At 36.4% G+C, this 19,070-nt stretch overlaps 1 protein-coding gene across 12 annotated transcripts in view; it reads right to left on the bottom strand.

Moving 5' to 3' along the window:
- Positions 1-286: 286 nt before the first annotated feature.
- Positions 287-19,070, bottom strand: part of CEP44 (centrosomal protein 44) — a 43,653-nt gene continuing 24,869 nt past the window's right edge. For 8 of the 12 annotated variants that reach the window (XM_048847764.2, XM_048847768.2, XM_048847766.2 and 5 more), the window contains exons 6-11: positions 17,315-17,446; positions 16,613-16,822; positions 10,264-10,339; positions 7,875-8,002; positions 7,575-7,612; positions 287-779 (exon numbers count right to left, since the gene is read on the bottom strand). In XM_048847764.2, the coding sequence (XP_048703721.1) occupies positions 689-779; positions 7,575-7,612; positions 7,875-8,002; positions 10,264-10,339; positions 16,613-16,822; positions 17,315-17,446 (675 nt within the window). In that variant the 3' untranslated portion in view covers positions 287-688. The other 4 variants (XM_048847771.2, XM_048847761.2, XM_048847762.2 and 1 more) reach the window with 3 other exon arrangements.

Here is a 19,070-nt window from a genome sequence, read left to right as displayed (position 1 = left end):
CTAACCAAAGATGTTTAGATTTGTTTGATGACTATTTATGGTCATACATTCCTATTATAGAACAATGGCTCAGTAAATTTTAATAGAGCATTCAGTTTGAAAATGATGGCTGAATTTTGGGAGTTATGAAAATGGCTGATGTTAAAGAAGAGGTTTTGTTTGTTTGTTTGTTTTTTAAACCAAACATTTAGGTCTATTTATATCAAGGGGCAAAAAATCAGACTGGAAGAGAACATGCCATCCTTGTTGGCCAGTAATATATGAAGAACAAGGCTTTACTAGAGAATAATGCATGTGTGGATATTTAATAGTGGGGACAATTAATGATCAGTGGATCAAAGCAGTATCATAACAGCAAAAGTTGAAATCACTTTAAAATTCATTAAACCTTTTCTTAATCTCATTCTGATACTTAACCACAAGCTGTTAACTTGTTAACACTGACTGCTAGAACATCTTCATGAAAAAAGGAACACAAAAATCATCAAGGACAGATCAGAAATAAAGAAAGAATTGGCTGTTACTTAAGACCACAAAACAATGTACAAAGATTGCACAATTGCCATTTTAACTTTTTTTTTTTTTTTTTTAAGTCTTCCAATTTTTATACATTTGCAAAATTCTGAACTGGGGGTAAAGGTAAAGGTGCTCTTGTTTGAGGATTTTCTTGTTAGAAAGAACAACCTGTTCAAGGCATCTGTGTACCTTGGCACTGAGAAGCACTTAGCACAACTCTGGCTGCGGAGCATGATTTTTTCCAGGAACTTTGACAGATGGACCTATGGAATAGTGAAAAAGAGTACATTGCTAGAAATAGGATGCATGGCAGAAAAAAAAATCACAACTCTTAACATCAACATCACTTTGAACTATATAGCATGAAGTGGACACAGAAATGCAGGATTTAACAGTAGTGTGTGAGACAAAAGAAAGGAGCAAAATTTAAGTCGATAGTCTTGCAAGGTCTCAGTGTCACTGTAACATAGGATGAATATTAGTTTGATGAAGAAATTCAAACAAAGAAGCCCATCCAGCACCAGCTTCCATATTTTGTTACAGTACTGATAAAACTTTGAAGTACTTTGAGAGAGGAGGATTTCAAAAAGAGTTAAACATTTAAGACTAGAATAAAATGGAGCCTAAATAAATGAATAAGGAAAGGAATTGATTGGCTTAAAATTAAAGAACTCCGAAAATTATACCTACAATCTTAGAGAAATTATTAGTACTCCACATTTTCAAAGCATAAGGCAAACAACTGATCAATCCTCAAAATGCTCCCATGAGGCAAACAGGCAGGCATCACTCTTCTTTTTACAGATGGTGAAAACTGAGGTACAGATGTTACTGTATATTAATTAGCCAAGGCCATACATCTGAAAACTATGTAATTCTGAATCTTAACTTGGCATAATATGGAAATGGAAACATTACTCTGTAAAATCAAGCCCATCCATACTATACCGGTTATCAAAATAAAATGCACCACTATAATCTATTCACATGCAAATCAGAACTCCACCTATACTCCTCGATATGTTGATAATACTCAAATTACTGCAAATTTGGCATAAAACAAACTGCTGGATTTAGTTTACATCTACCTCCCTATATACCTAAGGTTGGGATAATCCTATTTCATACTGTCTTCCAAGCAAACATTTGCTCTCATTTGATCAGTTCGAATATAAAGTTTCTATACAATAAAGAACTATACAATACATACTATACATACAACTATACAATACAAACTATACAATAAAGAACAGTTTACCACCTTATAGTAACTGATTCTTCAAGATGTTCTGTGTACCTGGATCCCACTCAGATGCAGCAGGTGTATATACACCATGGGCGGGAGCCACATTCACAGAGACTCAACAAAGAAATACATTTTCTTGTATAAGCCAAGTTCAGGACTTTGCACGAAAAGCTTTTTCCAGCTTTTCTCTCCCTGAAATCAAGAGTCTTTGACCAATACTCAAGGCTCACATATAATCCCAAACAAATTATCTCTAAATTCTATTCAATTTTCTGACCTACACTAGAACAGAAATATACAGATTAAAATTCATGGGCAGTCTTGGAACATATCTATTAAAAATATACCTTCAGTGACTTATTGCAGGTCAGTGATTAAACACAATATTATGTCTTGTATAAATCATTACAAACACAATACGGCCACAGTTGTCTTTCTGATGGCTCAAGGGTGTGTCACCAAAAGCCATATTCTTTTACTGCATTTGAGACTGCCCAATTACCATCAATTTTTGGTCCTAATTTCAACATGTATCCCCTCAAGATCGCAGGCAAAAACAGCTCTACTGCACCAGAATTTTAGCTTTGTCAGTGATGTCACTTTAGTTATGGGAAAAACTCCAGTGGGAAAATAAAGTGCCTTTTTTCTCGGACTGAAAACAATGATAAATTAAAATTTATTTGTTACAGTTCCAATGTATACAATTCCAATGTAACAAATACACCTGCCAGGGAGACAGGTTTCAGATGTGCTTAAGATGCAGAGAGCATTTGTATACTGGAGTGTTTTTTTCAAAGCTGCACCAGTACCTCATGTTAATAGGTTAAAAGAGCGGCATAACACCCACTTCTTAGAATTCACAACATGAGCTCTACACATCATCTATGGAGTGCTACAGAAACAAACAACACTCCAGAAGATTACACCATGGGGAAATCAAACACTAGCAGATGAAATATATAAAAAGGATCTCTCCCCTCAGTAGAGCCACCTGGAGACAATAATTCCATTTCATGGCAACTTTCTAGGGTTCAGAATGTTTTCATTCCACATTGGAACAAAACAGAAACCTTTCCAATGTTTTTGAAAAACAGAATTCTGTCAAAATATCCACTGTGGGTTCAAAACCTGAGCAGAGGATGAGTGTACTCTCACCTTCTACAGAATGGTGGTTAGGGCTCTGGCTGAGAATGTAGGAAAACCAGGTTCAAGTCCCTGCTCTGCCTGATTCGGAGTGATCTTGGATGAAAAAACTCTAGAATCAGCCAGAGCAAGGACTCAAACCTGCATGTCCCACATCCCACGCCAGTAGCCTAAACGTCACCATGCTACGGAGTGTGTTAGTCTCTTTCTGGTTAAAAGTGACCAAAGAACCCTGGACCCTAAAAACTTTCCCCGTGAAAACTTCTTCAAAATTTATGTGTGTTCATGAAACATTTTAGCTTTGAAAAGCCCAGCATATTTCTGACCAGCTGGTGAGCTACTCAATAATATAAGGAAGAAATATATTTCTCCCCAAGGACCAGTGTAAAGTTATGAAATGTAATTCATAGAAACAGCATAAAAACAAGAAAGTGGGACATACTTAGTAATAATGGTGACTAAACCCCCCCCCCCCACATATGCACAGATCACAGCTACTATAGAGAATTAAGAATTAAATCCTGCCCCCCAAAAAGCATTACTGTATTGAGACCATTTAGGTCTAGGGGAGTTAGGTCAGGACCTGAGCGAGATACTATTTCTGGCATCTCTATTAGAATAACTAAGCCAATATGATAAAGCCTAAAGTGCATTCTAAGGCCATATACTGCAATGGTTTCCTTACTAGCTATGCTTCACAGCATTCCAATATTAAAACCCAAGAAGCCCTCTACAGCAACCCCAAGTAAGATTAACAAAAGGGCTGTGACTCAGATTACATTTCAATAACTGTCAGATTTTTATGGTTATTACACAAGCTAAGCATATTCTAAATAATTTTTAAAAAATACTGGATGACTGCTATGGTTTTGGGGGTTTTTGTTAAACTGACTCTTCAAACAAGCATGCATGTTTCAGTTCACATTTACTAGAAGATTTAGAACCCAGTCCAAGATCAACTGCAATTTTAGGAAGAGCTCCTGCTTCAGTGTTCCACTTTAATACAATTATGCTTCATTATCCCTTGCATGATCATGAATGTCATAAGAATTGAAAGGTGGGATTCTTTTGTATGATCTATGAGGGGGGAGAGAGAGAGAGAGAGAGAGAGAGAGTTCAGTTAATTTCTTTAAATTATATAAATTAAAAGAAAGGTATTCAGGAAAGGAGTGCCTGTTCTACAGTGGACTGATTTTTCTTCTCTTTTAAAGAAGCATCTCTAATAACTTTAAAGCGTGAATAGCAGCACAGTAAATAGATAAAAACAGCAGTCATGTAAAACATCCACATTTTGAAACCCCGGAATTTTTGTTAGGCAAGTTGAAAGAAACTAGTTGTGATAAAAGCTGTTAGGAAGAACATTCTCTAATGTCTAACTCGTGGTGGGGAGGAGAATCGCCAACTGTTTCATTACCAGTCATGGAGATCTACCAGTGTGTTAGTATACATGGGATACTAGAATTTTTACCTTTAGTCACCACAATGATAAAAGTGGCATTGCTCATCTATGCTAGTGTTCCTGTTGTTGCTGCTAACAGTGGAGCTGCACTTTTGGGAGCATGCCACTGGTATATTTCCCCCCCCCCCCCGCCATCGAATAGTAAAAATGCCAGTGCTCCATCTCTGAAATTTCCACAGATGGATTTCTACCAAAAAATTCTAGTGCAGACACATGTAAAGACTGTTAAAAGATGAACATTCTCTATCATGTATAGTTTCTTCTGACTCAGAAAAAAAGTCCTAAGGTTTCAAAATAAGGAATAATATGAGGCACTTCTCAACACCTGCAATCCAAGAATCGCAAAGCACTTTACAAAACTCAGGTGTGTTACGGGAAAAAAAAGTCATCCCACGATAATGGCATCAGGCGAAAACTAAGGAAGTAGTAAAGGAAAGTCTAAATATGCTAAGTTTGAAAATTGGAAAGTGTTGGACAATTGTGTATTTTGAAATGTGCAGTACTATTTTGAGGAATATTTTAGATTGCATGTTACTTTGTCAGAGACACAAAGTTTCTTTTAATATTAATATTAAGCTGCATCAAGTATGCATCAACTTCTTAAATCCTGAACACAAATGTTTGTTTAAAATTGTTCTCCTCTTTCTTCACACTACAGCACAAAACATTAGGGTTTTTTGGTACTGAACTATGGAAACCACACACAATGGACTTTGTTTGCACCCTAATTTCCATGCTAAATTACCAGTTAGAAGCCTATTTCAATACAATATATTAAACAACGAAAAGTTGATACTCAAAACATTGTCATTACTGTTTCAAAGCAAAACTGACTGTCGGTACTCTGTATCAAAACAATTTTATTCTAAATTGCGAAAATACTTCGAATAAATATGCACCACAAGATGGTGCTATAATTTCTATTTACTGCACACGACACACAATCTCAGATCAGTAGGAAATTTTTCTTCTCTCTCGAAGAAACAATTTAAAGAATTATTCTTTAGGATAGTGGAGTAGTGGGTTGTGAACAAGGGGTATTTCCAAATAAACTTTAAAGTAAGTTGCCATCATGAGTGTAAAGCTTGCTTTCCAGGGAATCTGCAATTTAAGTATACTGGAAAAAAATGGGAGTTTATTACAAGTACGTTCATGTCCTTAAGCTTTTCACTGAGTTTATGGAGCAACAACAGATTATTGTATGTTACTCAGTTTGGATATGTAAAATGAAATTAATCACATATTTATGGAGGAACATATTCAAAATTATTATCATCATCAAATAAATCATTTTTAAAAAGGAAGAGCAAACAGATGCTCCATCTGAAAATTATACCATTTAAATCTTGATATCTTCAGCAGTTGCAATGTCATTTTTTGATCTTTTCATGTGAATCCAAGTAATATGGATAGCTACAGCATGTTGTAAAAAGGTTCCTTACATAACACTTTAAATAACCAGTAATTTAGAAAAGAAGGATGAAATACCATCTCTCTATCCAGCCCACACTGACACTTTTGATTTGACTATATCAAGTTTATGGAAGTCTTACATCTACTTATGTCTCAAAAGAGAAATTTTATATAGTTTCAAATCATAAAAATGTTGTACGTCTTTGTACACTGGATGGTCTCCATCTGTGCTGCCGGTCTTAAAATGTGTTGGGTAATAGAGCACTAAAACACTCACCACATCTCGCATAGTCAAAGTCTGTGGACTTACTTACACATTTTAGTGTTTAGGATCCAAATGACCTTCACTTTGTCAGTGTTAATGGAAGCCATAATGTGTTGGGGTGCTTTCTGACTAACCATGAAAATTTATAATTAAAAAAACAAAACAAAAAAGGTACACATTTACAATATGTGCATTTAAGTTTTCATTAAGTCTTATTGAACAGTACAGATGGCAAGATGGTATGTATGAGAGTCTCTTGGGTGCAATATGCAAGTCCCAGCTGGAGTGTTTCCAACAGGATGTAAACCATGGTCCTCAAGCCTGCACTTTAAAAAACATATTACTTAGCACGTTGCCAACAAATGTCAACACAAAAACACACTTCTGTAATGACTTCAACTCCACAAAAAATGCAATTTTCTATAGCAAAAAGTTAAAATTAATGTAATCATGACAAAGGTATGAGAAAACATTTATTCTTCAAGTAAAAATAAAAACATTTTAAAACAATTATAGTCCTTAAAATGGATAATATATTCAAAATAACTTTAAAATTGTACAAATTTACATAATAGTTTTGAGATCCAGAAGTCTAGACAGAAAATGGTCTACGATGTGTTACTTGAATTTTTCAGCAATTCTGAAGTTTCTTCAATCCTAAAAATATTTTTAAAATTGGTTAAAACAAAGACTAAAACAAACATTTACTACTAATTAATAAAGCTAAAGTAACAAAGCAGCATTCCTGACTTTTTGTTTGTTTGTTTTTACATTGGTCAGGCTATTAGATTTGCTGTTATTTGAGAGACATTTAAAAAAATATACATAGAGAAGGCACAAAATTCACAAAAATAAAGTTAATGGAGGAGATAATTGACACTTTGTAGATCTCAAATTAGCTTTAAAAAGGCTGTCACCATCAGAGAGCTTAGGTTTTTGCGAAGTGGCAGACAAGATTAATGACTTCAACTTCCTGAAGTAATTCATTTGTATGATACAGAAATCTTGTTGAATAACAGTTGCACTGTGATGATGCATTTTATTTTACTTCAGCAAGTGTAATGAGTTATTTCTACCTGCAAATTTTCATTATAAATCTCAGAACCAGCAGTAGATTCTGCTTATTATTCTGAGGTATCTTTATGTGATGCCTGGCCTGAAACTGGCCTACCTCTTTTCATTTAATATTTCACCTCAAAGTTTGAACACAAATGTTATGTAGTTCCAGTAAACTCTTATCAAAAGACAGATAATACTCCTATTAGTTGTCAACCAAATTCTAAACACTCTTTAATCCCTAGTTAATACCATTAAGAATGCATTATATTGCTTGTTAAAAACCAAAACAGTGACTCATCCCACAAACACAGAACTGTAAGTGGATTTATTATCCAGTGGAGTCATAAGGAAATGCCACACCTGATGTAGAGACCTTTGAGGTTTGGAACACATATGCACATTCTATATATGCCTTAGTCCAGTACAATTCCCTACTGGGAAATGAATTCCTGCTGCCCTTTTCTATTACTTACATTTTACTTATCCTTTCCATTCTTTGTCTTGTTGTCTCCTGCAATTGAAAAGCAACATATTTAGGCAATTCTTCAAAGCCAACAATCTTCAGAAATGGACTTTTAACCTGGAGAATTCATGCAAAAAAATTACTTTAAGCACTGTTTACATATCAAAAGGATTTTTATGAGACAGACTTAGATGAAGTTTTGCATAGTTCTGCTGTTTTTTGCCAGTAGTATATACAACGAAAACTAATGCTTACTTGTTCTCTTGACCTTAGAAAGGAAATCAACTAAGCATTTGCCAGTTTTACTTACCTTTGAAATCTCTGTCAAACCATGATAATTAATGGTTGCGGCTTTGGGAGATGGGTCTGTGGATAATAGTGAACTGTATCCAGACGACTGATGAAGACTCTCTGGCATCTCCTCCTTCCTCTCAATATCTGTGGAGAAATATTCATTTTTAGGTTTTGCCTTTTTGCTCTCTTGCAGCAGGGTCAGCTATCGAACAGTTTGATTTACAGTATGTAATAACAGAAGAGAATGCATTGTTTAGAAAGAAAAAGGCTACTGGTAAAGGTCCAAGATGGGTTTCTCATATTCTTTTAAAATAACATGAACAGAGTATGCTCAGTATGATGCAGACAAAAAAGAAATTCTAACAAAGATTATCCAGGAATGTTGCATTTGTCACGATTATGGTCAATTGAAACACTTAGGCAAGTACAATTACTAGGCAAAACATTCAATAATAATTTCAGACAGCTCACATTTGTTTTCTTACTATAAACCACTTGTCTCATACAGCTGTGGGATCTTTTAAACTTAAAAAAAAGTTTAAGCAATATAGTAATTATCTTTGTAAACATATTTTACTATAACATGAAAAGCTTTTCCAAACATGTTTTTAATTCTTCTGTTCAGTAAGTGATTTACAGTATAAATAACTGAAATACAAACAAAAATGTAGTCAGTTTCCAATAATCTAGGGCTAGTATTCATTCAGCAGAGCCAGGCTTTAAATGTTTGTACAGCAGTAAGTGCCAGTTTCAATAGGAGCAGAGCTAGGGCAACATATCAAACACATTAGAAAATCCCTACCCTTTGTATCAGGAAAAGCCTGATGCTATCCTAGCATTTTAAAAAAAAAAGTAACTATTTTAAAAATCTGTGTTCCTGAGGAAAGCAAAAATTCCCATTTAAAAAAAGGTGGGGTTTGTTTTTTTGGCTTTGGTTTTTTAATTAAAGCTACAGTCTATGGATCCAGGTTACAAGTCCCGAGTCCTGCATTCAGAAAACAACATTGTAAACGGCACTATTTAGTAGTGGATCTCAAAAGCTCCAGATGGCAGCTGATCTATATCATGTGATAAGGTAAATAAATTCAAACTTATATAGCCCACTAACACAAATTTACATATTCTGACAAAACAATTGTGGGTATTAGAGCAAGCTTGATATGTAGGACAATCTAGAAAAATACTACAGAGGTAAATGGTGTATAAGATTTAGTTTGCCACTTCACTTACCAGGCATCACAGTCAGAGACAATCTTACCTTTACTCTGCTGTCTACAAAAATTATGTAAATTAATTAAGGCTATGACTCATTAAAAATATGATTTTGACTTGAGAAAGATTTTAAACTACAGACAAAGGAGTACTTGTGGCACCTTAGAGACTAACAAATTTATTAGAGCATAAGCTTTTGTGAGCGATGAAGTGAGCTGTAGCTCACAAAAGCTTATGCTCTTAATAAATTTGTTAGTCTCTAAGGTGCCACAAGTACTCCTTTTCTTTTTACGGATACAGACTAACACGGCTGCTACTATGGAACTACAGACAGTACCATAAACATGCTGGGTAATATATATTCCTGCACAGAACACTTTAAGGGGAAGTTTAAGTTGTAGGCGCATCTCAGTGCTTTAAGTGTATATTACCAGATAAGACTAAGTGGGAGAATTAGGAAACTAAGGATGGATCAGACTTGGGTGAGTGGCAAGGCAAACCACAGTTTGAGAGGCAATATGGATGAAGTCTAAGTAGGAGAGTGAGTGAAAAATTCGATTCAGTTTTCCACATTTGTACCACTACTTCCCTGGCCTCAGTGATGGGGCTGCCCAGAGGGGGGTATTTACCTGAGAAGATACTTAGTGTTACTTTCTCCTGGGTTCCTTTGTATTTAGGAATTAGTTAACTTCAAAAGCTTGCCGTGTACACTTTCAGAAATTTACTTGGCCACTACCCACTACTTTTACTAGTATTCTACAGTTTGTTAAAGGGAAAAAAAGGATAATCTGGGTCTCTGAATATCAACTAAAAAAAAAATAAATAAATCACATGTGTGTCCCAGGACTTTTTTTGAGCTTACTATAAACAAAAAGAAAGAAATATTTTTCTCTAATAATTGATTATCTTTGTGAAGATAGACACAGCAACACAGGAGAGGGGAGAAAACACATCACATTTTATCAAATAGGAAATGTACATAAAAGCCCCAAAACTAACAAGGTGATTTCAGGGGCTGGCTCGTACCTGAAACAGCTGAACTTAAACAAACAAACAAAAAAACTAACTATATTTCAAGTTGACAGTATCCATTTAAACAACTTAAAATCCTAACTGTGACACAATTTTATGCAAGGTTAGCAAAAGCTACTTAAAAGAAAACCATTTCAGTAAAGAGCATTGCAAACACTCACCAGGAGAAACTGGAGTCATATTCCTACTAGAGGTATGGTCTTCACTCATATTGTTAAATTCTGTAGATAAGTCACTCTGAAACAATAATTGTTTTTGCCATTTACAAAAAAAAAGTGATTATAATTCAGAATTATAATCAAATAGTGAACATATGCATATCTATGTACAGTACTGACCACACTTTTCTAGCATTTGGAAGTAGCTTTATGTGATTACTCCTATGAGTAAAGCATGCAAAATTTACCCTTTATATTAGTATACCCATTTATGTCATAAAAAATGGTCATTTCATTAAAGCATTTTGTCTTTTGAAATACCAACTTTGCTGTAAAATCCGAGCCCAAAAGTTTCACAGTGGAATGCCTAACAATCCAGGTGTGATTGTTTGATCAGGCAGAGTGGTGTTTATTAAAACACTGTGCATCAACAGCTCTGAATGACTGATTACAGGTGGCAGCAAGTGCTCTGCTCCTCTGACTCTCTGGTAGCTGATTGGAGGTCTATTGCTGGATTTGGTTGTCTAATTTTAGATAATCAAGTTTGAAAATTTTAGCTAAAATACCCACATGGCTCATGATACAAATGATGAGAAAAACAAATTTTATACATTGTCAATATTAATCCTATATTTTCTTCTTCAGGATTAATTTGCTAAGAAAATAAAAAGTTAGTTTTAGAGTTTTTCCTTGACCATCAAAAGTTACTGTTTTTCCTTTCAGAAACATGAACTTATGTTTGTCTATTTTAGACCCGGATCTTGCAAGCTAATCGATGCAGATGGATGCCCCCACCCTTGTGAAAACCCTCTGGGACTAGAACTGTTTTCATTTCAATAATGCACCATATGAATTTATGGAGTAGGGTGTGTGCACATGTAAAATGTACATTCTAAGAGCCACATATATTCTAATACAAAAACTTCATTAAACAACATTATTTTGGTTACAAGTCAAGAACTCAAAAGTTAGCAAGTGCCAGATTTACTGCTGTCAATGCAACCTTAATTCTGCCTGCTAGCATCCATCTTGTACACTAAAGATGTAGGGGTCCTGTAGAAAAATAGCATATGATCATGTAATTGAAGTCTGTATCATAAAGTGAACGTACAAGGAGCAGAATTAAGGTTGCAGTGCCAACTTTTAATCTAGATTTTTGTATGTAATTTCCTAGTTTGATTTAAAGGAAAAGTATAACCCCCCCCCCCAAGAAAAACATGCCCCCCACCATTGTGAGTGATCAGCAAGGTTTGAACTCTGAACATTCAGTACTACAACACAGAAATCTACCACTTGAGCTACTGGGCTAACTACATTAACTAGCAGCAGAAGGCTATTACCCTGAGGGGGTGGGGTGAGGGTCCCAAGTTCTGCATGGGCTGTCTTTCCTACCCCCTCCCAGGACATTTGGGGGTGGGCAAACAGTAATTACTGCCCTCAAAGTTGGGAGAAGTTTGGACTGGCTTCCTCTCCCCAATCCCTTCCATTGCAACTGCCTTGAGAGCTTACAGGTATTCTCAGTGCAATGTGTGCTGCCGCTGATTTGACGATGGCATGGGCCTGATCTTAAAAATGTTCACATTATTTTGAGATTTCAAAGCTTCTCAAAAGACAGTTTCAAGAACCAGATCCTACTGTACTGAAAAATGAGCAACCATGGTGCACACAAACGAAAATCAAACTTGTTTTTGTGTACTCCTGCTCTTACAACAATAGTTTAGACTAAAAAGAAACAATCTGGTTAGAAGTTTTCAAAAACGGTACTACTGTTAAAATATTTAAGTGGCAAATAAATATCAGGCTAGTCTAATCCACAGTATAGTGCAAAATAATGAATATTTATCTATATTTATCTATTGTTTTAACTGGGTTTAGTGGTATTGAAAAGTTCCAGATTAGAAGGCATTTATCAAGCCACAGAACGGGTACAGCTGGGCTAGTTGAGGGCCAGCTTTTTCACACTGTTTCCACCACAATGTGGCTCAACAAGTGACCTGTGAAAGACAGGGCAATTCTCTTTATGCTCATCCAATCCTTGGCTTCCTGAGAGCGCTAGCAAGGGTAACAAACTGTTAACAATGGCTGTGCAATTTGGACAGACACTGAGAAATAAGACCAAATTCATCCACAATGACTGATTAGTAGACATCGGATGGTATCACATTTCAGTCACTACTGACCTGAGACAAATTCAGACATGATCTAGAATTGAAAAGCTCCATATTCATCCTTTGAGCCATTGAATTTTCTTTTACATTTTATTAAGTGAGCATCTTGAAACACCATGGAGAGATGGCAGTTTTCCTCATTTATCCCCCACCCAATCTCTTTTAGATAAACAATGCGTTTTCAATAAATGTATAATGAGAACCATATTATATGTTTATAACACCAAGGACATCTACAACTTTCTACAACCAAACAAAATAGTGTGACTGACAACATTCTAACACTTCTGCAAGACACTGCATCATCAGTTAAGTATTTTTTTGCAAAGATTTTCAACTTTTGGACAGCTTTTCACAATAACTGAAGTATTTTGAGGACTGTAATTTACAGCATTACAGGAAGATCCTGAACACATATTCACAAATATACTGTGCTGTGAAAACTAGCATTAGATGTATATAAACTTTTTCAATATGTTTATTTTTATAAACACACCCACACACCCTACCTCTCAAAAGCTTTTAAAGTTAAAAAAAAAAAAAATACACTCCTTTGAGGAAAAATGCTGATTTGCTGTGGCATGTTAAACATACCCAGTATAGTGACGTCACTAAATCTCATGTGCATTTAGAAAGTTTACCTGATGTCACCAACAAGGAGTGAAAGAATTGGAGAAATGCCAACCACTAAATCAGAAATCAGTAAGATGATGATCAATTAGAAACTTGCCCAATGAATGAAGCAAGTTTCCCACAGTACTGAGTAAACCATCTGCTGAATTCTCATTCTTAATTTTGCATCTAGTTTCTAGATGGTGTGCCTGAAGATATGAAATAGTGCATTTTTCTACAATCAGAAATGAAGATGTCTAGTGTGAAACCAGATAATGCTAAACAGAATGAAAGTCTAACCTTTTCAAGAAGTTCTTGTAAAAAGATTCTCTATTTTCAAAATATGATATACCTTGCCTTGGGAAATTAAATAGTATTCAGCTTCATCAATGGTACTTTGGCTGTCTCATATAAATTATTACAGTAACAGGGAGAAAATCCAACTGGGTAGGATGAGACAGAGTAAGAGAAAAACCACGTGCCACTAAGCAGGCTGATTTTTTTCATAACACAATAGCAACCACTCAAACTGTAATTGCATTCCTTCAGTAAATGTATTAGTACCACATACTCACACAGTGGCTATCATTGATAAACTGCAGAGCTATTTCTGTAGTTCCCTCAGGGTCTGCAGGCTCCTTCTGGGAAACTCCATTACAATGCACAGTGCTGTTCCACAAGTCCTGAAGAAATAGCTGTGCACTTTTCAGTAATAAGCCACTAACTTTTTTTTGGATGAGAGGGAAACAGGGGGCCCCGGAAGGGGGAGAGAGCGCAATTGGGAAAGAGGAGGAATAGCGGGCTCATGAGGAAATTGAGGTTTCTGCCTTGTTTAAAATTTTGTCATGTGATCATGGCAACACATCACCTTACAAATAGTAGATATTCTAATTGCTAAATATTAGTATAGATCAGAGTAGACAAAATGTTTTTTTTTAATCAAAACCATTTTAAAATTTAAAATTAAATACATTTTTCTTTTTAAAAATAAACCTATTGACAATGAAATTTGAAATTACGAAAACCTACATCAGGCTTAACCTTACTAAAGTCTATTTAAATCATTTAAATTGAATGAAAAGGTAGTATTTAAGCAGCATGTGTTTGTTGCTGAAGTTGTAAAGAAAGTCAAGCCACTGAAGTGGTGCGAGTCACCTGGAACCATTTAATATGTTGAAATGCTAACCTAGCTTTTGACAGCAGTAATCTCTTCTGTAAGTACAGAAAGAACACTCTTTCCATTTCAATTTATTCAACAATTTCAGTTTAATCACTAGGTCATTAGAAGTAAGTTGAAGAAGAAGAAACTCTTTGCTTTTCTCTTCCAATGTACGAATAAAAACAAGGTGTGAGGATGAGATCTACTAGCTCTAAAATCTTGAAGGACACAGTGACCAGAATCTCTGGATATGTCTATACACAATTAAACACCTATGGCTGGGCCGGGTCAGCTGACTCAAGCTCGCAGGGCTCAGACTACGGGACTATAAAACTGCTGCATAGACACTGGGGGTCAGGCTGGGGGCCGAGTGGTAAGATCCTTGCCCCAGACCCAGCCTCCAGCCCGAGCCCGGACATCTATGCAGCAATTCTACAGGCCCATAAACCAAGTCCCGCAAGCCCAAGTAAACAGACCCTGCCCTGCAGCTGTGGCATGGGTCTTTTATTACAGTGTAGACATACTCTACGAGTCTATGAAACAATCAGATATACCATAGATAATAGATATAGATAACTATAGATAATACGTCTGCTAAATCCCCACTCTGTCACTTTGAGTGCAGAAGGTAGGAACCTGCAAGGATTCTAAAAATTAATACATGCGACTCCAGGCTTGCATTAAACTCCCAAGGTTACAGCTTTTCTCTGACCTTGGCTCGGTAAAAGCTGCCACCACCCAAATGCAAAAAAAAAAAAAACTACCAAAAAAACAACCCTATGAACCCAGGAAGGAGCACTTGGGAATTCCTCCCTGTGGGATACCCTCAAGCCCTTCCTCTCCCCCAAAAGAGCTGAGAAAGAAAACAAAGGACATTAGCTGTGGCTACTAGCTAATCAAACAACATGCACAAACCTCTTAGGACACCAAAAATCCAATCCTGATTCTTAAAAAAAGGTAAATTTTATTTAAAACAAAAAGGAAAAAAAATATATCTGGAACTTAGGCTTTTTGCTAGATCTTAAAAGAAACAATTACAAAAATTAAGCACCCAAAATAGTTTTCTTGGGGGTTCAGCTTAAAGGATACAAGCAAACAAAAGCATCTGGGGTTAGCACAGAGGAAATCCACAAGCCAAAAAACAAAACAACCCTAATTGCATCTATTTAAACATGCTCTGTTCAATAATTTCTTCTAGGTATGGAAGATGAATTTTTATGTCTGGTTCAAGCCTTACACAGCATTCCTGCTGCCCTCTGTTCCCCTCTTTCCCGGAGAGACACAACACACAAAGAAAGGGAAGGTCCGTCCCGTCCCGTCCCACCACCCCCCCTTTTAAAAAGTTCTAGCCCTCCCATTGACTCTTTTGGTCAGGTGCCCACTCCTTTTCCTTTACCTGAGGAACTCTGTTAACCCTTTACAGGTAAAGTAAGTTGAGAACAGCAATCAAGAGGGATCTTATAGCTAACTGGCTGGCTGGGTGTCCATAAAAGCAAGCTACCCCCACCCTTCATTTATCACAATGTCCTTTGTTTCACAATTCAGTTTTAAATGCAAAACAGGTTTTGATAAAAAAAAATTACTTTTTTTCTGAAGTACTTTTTTTCTAGCAAACAAATTTTGAATACTGTTTTAGTATATTTTGAATTGCATTACAATTTTCATCTACATGTATCTTGATGCAAATCACAAGTAAAAAAATTAATCTAGTAGAAAAGAATTGCCTCATTCGCCGTTTTCTAACAAAGTAGTAAAAATTAAGAATTTGAATAAATGTATGTCAAGCTTTATAATTGCTTAAATGTGCACAGATACAGTGTATTTCCCTGTTTAGCAAAAGTAGTACTAGGCTACACAGTAGAACATCAGAGTTACGAACCCCCTCGAGAAATGTTCACAACTCTGAACAAAACGTTACGGTTGTTCTTTCAAAAGTTTACAACTGAATATTGACTTAATACAGCTTTGAAACCTTACTATGCAGAAGAAAAATGCTGCTTTTAACCATCTTAATTTAAATGAAACAAGCACAGAAATAATTTCCTTACCTTGTCAATATTTTTTAAACTGTCCTTTTTGTTGTTGTTTACGTTTAGCACATTACTGTACTGTATTTGCTTTTTTGTGGGGTGGGGTGTCTCTGCTGCTGCCTGATTGTGTACTTCTGGTTCCAAGTGAGGGGTGTGGTTGACTGGTCAGTTCGTAACTCTGATGTTCGTAACTCTAAGGTTCTACATACTTAGGTGCAAAACAACATATTTTGATGGTTATACCAACCAATAAGAATCATCCTTTCTTTAGGCAAATAGCATACAAATGCTAAATATGATTAAAACCTCCAATTTAAAATCAATCCACCCTGCTACAGATTCTACCTCCCTAATAAAATAGAAGCTTTATGGTAAAAATATACCTTTTTTGACTGCAACATCAGTTCTGTTTCAAGGAGCAAGACCCGGCTTAGGAGATTATTCCAGTCCTTCTCATCTATAATCACCTTCCCTTGAAGTCTCTCTTCTAAAATATGTAGTTTATCTTCCATCCAACTTAGCTTATGAAGTTTTTCTTGGCAATCAGCAAGCTGGCTCTTTAGCAGCTCCATTTGACTATGATCTTCTGTGGCCTTGAAATAAGGACAATAATAGATTTTACTTTCTCTAATTTTAGGCATAAATACAATTGGACAGACGTGATATAGACTTGTGCAGAAGTGTTGACCTAGCGGGGAAGAAAAACTGTTCATGTCAACCATTGTGATGAGTCACAGTATGAATGCTTTTACCTTCAGAAATTGCTGTGAACTGCTTTATGCAAAAAGTTTGCATATTAGAGACACTTGCCAGAAACCAGCCAGCTGACTCTGAAGTTGTGGGGCAACTGGGGGTGCTTTATACTGAAATAATAATCAAGACAAGACCAACCAATATGACTATTCCCACAGGTTTGTTGTACCTCTTCTCCTCTTAACAAGTAGTACAATTGTACTACCAATGTTCTTTACACATGTATTATATGCTTATAGATCAAGTTTAATTTTGAGAAAAATCAAAAAAGATGTTTGGAAGCCACTTAGGCTATCATACCAAACTCTACATTTTAAAATTCAAATTCTTACTTGTTCACACACAACTTCCAAAACATCATCAGATACACAGGATTCTTCTTCGCTATCTCCATCTACTGGAATGGCGGTCTCATAGACATGCACATTAACTTCATTATCTGGGTGACGTTCCACTTGAGGTTTCTTTGTATGTAAAAACAATAATCCACATGTACGATTTATTACAACAAAAACATTCTTGACAACTAAATGTACAATGTTCTGCATTTAATTATTTTGCTTTTATCGATACACCCAAGTGGCCAGCACATCCCTTGGCCTGCACCATTTCCCGCAGCCCCCATTGGCCTGGAACTGCGATCGGCCGAACCTGTGGACGCTGCAGGTAAACAAACCTGACGGGCTGTGACAAAGGTTGCCGATCCCTATTTTAAACTGTTAAAACAAAAACAAAGTGATCCTTGATAATCTTTTCAGAATCATATGGCTCATCACCGCTATTGCCTCCCACATATTTAAAGTCAAACATCTCTCCTTTTCCTCTAGAAAAATAGCTTGATTAGGTGGTTTTGTTTATTTTTTTTCCCCCTAGGTAGACTTACTGAGGGAAAGCCAAGTCAAAAGATGAGTTTTACATTTCTTTCTGAGCACAGCAAGGTCTCTTACTTCTCACAAGAGTTCCATTGTGTAAGCCCATCTCCTCTGAATGTTCCGATTTCAAAGGCTCACAAGTCTCTCACTCTACTGCTTAAGAATTTTATTGTTCCAACGGAACTTAGAAGTCATGGGAAGTCACAGTTGTGGAGGGAAGGGCACGCTCACTGGTAGCTAGGTCCAGGCTCATGAAGGGGACACAGACCTTGAACTGTACTCTAATCAGTGGGAAGCCAGTGGAAAAAGCAGAACACCAAAGTGACGTGCTCATGGTAATGTGCACTGCTAAGCAAATGAACTTTTGCATTTTATATCAGTTGAACTTTTTCAGGCTGCGTGGCTTCATTACAAGGTACAAGTTACAATAATCAAGTGTGGAAGTCACATACATATCATAAAAAGAAAAGGAGTACTTGTGGCACCTTGTGGCATTTGTTAGTCTCTAAGGTGCCACAAGTACTCCTTTTCTTTTTGCGAATACAGACTAACACGGCTGCTACTCTGAAACCTGTCATTATACATATCATAGAAACATATGGCTGGAAGAGAACTTGAGGTGTCATTCATGTACTACCTGCACTTCAGCCTGTTTTAAGAAATCTCTCAAGGTATGTCTATAGCGCAATTTAAAGCCAGGTGGTACGAGCAGCTGGCTCGTACCACCTGGCTCAGGTTTGCAGGGATTGGGCCAAGGGGCTGTTTAGTTGCAGTGTAGATATTCGGGCTCAGGCTGGAACCCAGGCTCTAGAATCCTACAAGGTGGGAGAGTCCCAGAGCTCAGTCTGCTGCCCAAGCCCAAATGTCTACACCATAATTAAACAGTCCATTGGCCAGAGACCCAGTCAGCTACAGGTGTCTAATTGCAGTGTACACATTCCCTTGATGGCTTCCTATTGGTGACAGAATAATAAAGGGAAGAATCATGTGCACTGTGGGACTCCAGAGGTGATGGCTTTGGAAGTGGAAGAGCAGGTGTCCATGATGACCTTCTGATTTCAGCACGATAAGAATCTGAGCCATTTTAGAGTACTTCCATTTTCCCCTGAAATCTCTTGGAGACTGGACAGGTGTACTGGGTGATCAATAGTATCAAGTGTCACAAGAAATTTAGCAAAATGAATAGGAATCAATTTCTCTTGTCTATGATAGAAGA

This window comes from Caretta caretta, chromosome 4 (assembly GCF_965140235.1).
Source record: "Caretta caretta isolate rCarCar2 chromosome 4, rCarCar1.hap1, whole genome shotgun sequence".
Classification (NCBI taxonomy): Eukaryota; Metazoa; Chordata; order Testudines; family Cheloniidae; genus Caretta; species Caretta caretta.
The sequence above is the reverse complement of the archived record's forward strand: the minus strand, read 5'-3'. Positions and strand labels throughout refer to the sequence as shown.